At 64.0% G+C, this 769-nt stretch overlaps 1 protein-coding gene across 1 annotated transcript in view; it reads left to right on the forward strand.

Annotated features, from left to right (window-relative positions):
• Positions 1-769, forward strand: part of DNASE1 (deoxyribonuclease I) — a gene marked incomplete at its 3' end in the record, with an annotated part of 2,405 nt that overhangs the window by 978 nt on the left and 658 nt on the right. Inside the window, exons 3-4 of the mRNA XM_009574735.1 lie at positions 56-139; positions 280-395. Coding sequence (XP_009573030.1) covers positions 56-139; positions 280-395 — 200 coding nt within the window. The remainder of the gene's footprint in view (positions 1-55; positions 140-279; positions 396-769) is intronic.

A 769-nucleotide genomic window follows, 5' to 3' on the forward strand; every position in this document is an offset into this window, starting at 1 on the left:
GGGGGCTGGGGGGCCCGGGGAGCCTCTTCTCACCCTCGCCGCATCTCGCTCCCAGAGCGTCCCCGCACCCATACAGCTTTTTGGACAGCATCCCCCTGGGTCGGAGCACCTATAAGGAGCAATACCTCTTCATCTACAGGTAAGGGATGCCACCAGGGTCTGGTGTCCCCCGTGTCACCTGCTGTCCCCCCCAGCAGCCCCCGAAGGGAGGTGGGTACCTTTGGGGGCCCCGGCTGTGGCAGGAGTGGTGCTGGGGGCTGCCCCACTCTCCTCCCTCAGGACGGGAATGGCCTACGCACTGGAAAGCTACTACTACGATGATGGGTCCGAGTCCTCCGGGAACGATACCTTCAGCAGGGAGCCCTTCATTGTCAAGTTCTCCTCGCCCACCACGCGTGAGCAGAGCCGGCACATGGCAGCACCTCGGCCGGCACTGGGGGCTGCCCGGACCTGGCACGGGGTCCCCTCCGCATGGGGCTGAGCCCGGAGCTGTGCCTGCCGGGGGGGGTTGCACACTGGAACCCAGCTCAAGGGCTCCACTGGGGTCCTTTACTGCTGTGGGGCCTTCTCCCACCCGTGGGTGCTCAGGGGTCCTGAGTATCTGCCCAGCACGGCCAGCACTGCCTGCTGTTTCCCACCATGTGCCATCTCCCACCACTTCCCATCTCCTCCCATTGCCTGTCATCTCTAGTTGCGCTCTCTCTAGTTGTGTGCCGTATCACGTCTTCAGCTGTTTCCCATCGTGTTCCACATCCCATCACCTGCTACC

The sequence above is a fragment of the Fulmarus glacialis genome, unplaced genomic scaffold (genome assembly GCF_000690835.1).
Source record: "Fulmarus glacialis isolate BGI_N327 unplaced genomic scaffold, ASM69083v1 scaffold15923, whole genome shotgun sequence".
NCBI lineage: Eukaryota > Metazoa > Chordata > Aves > Procellariiformes > Procellariidae > Fulmarus > Fulmarus glacialis.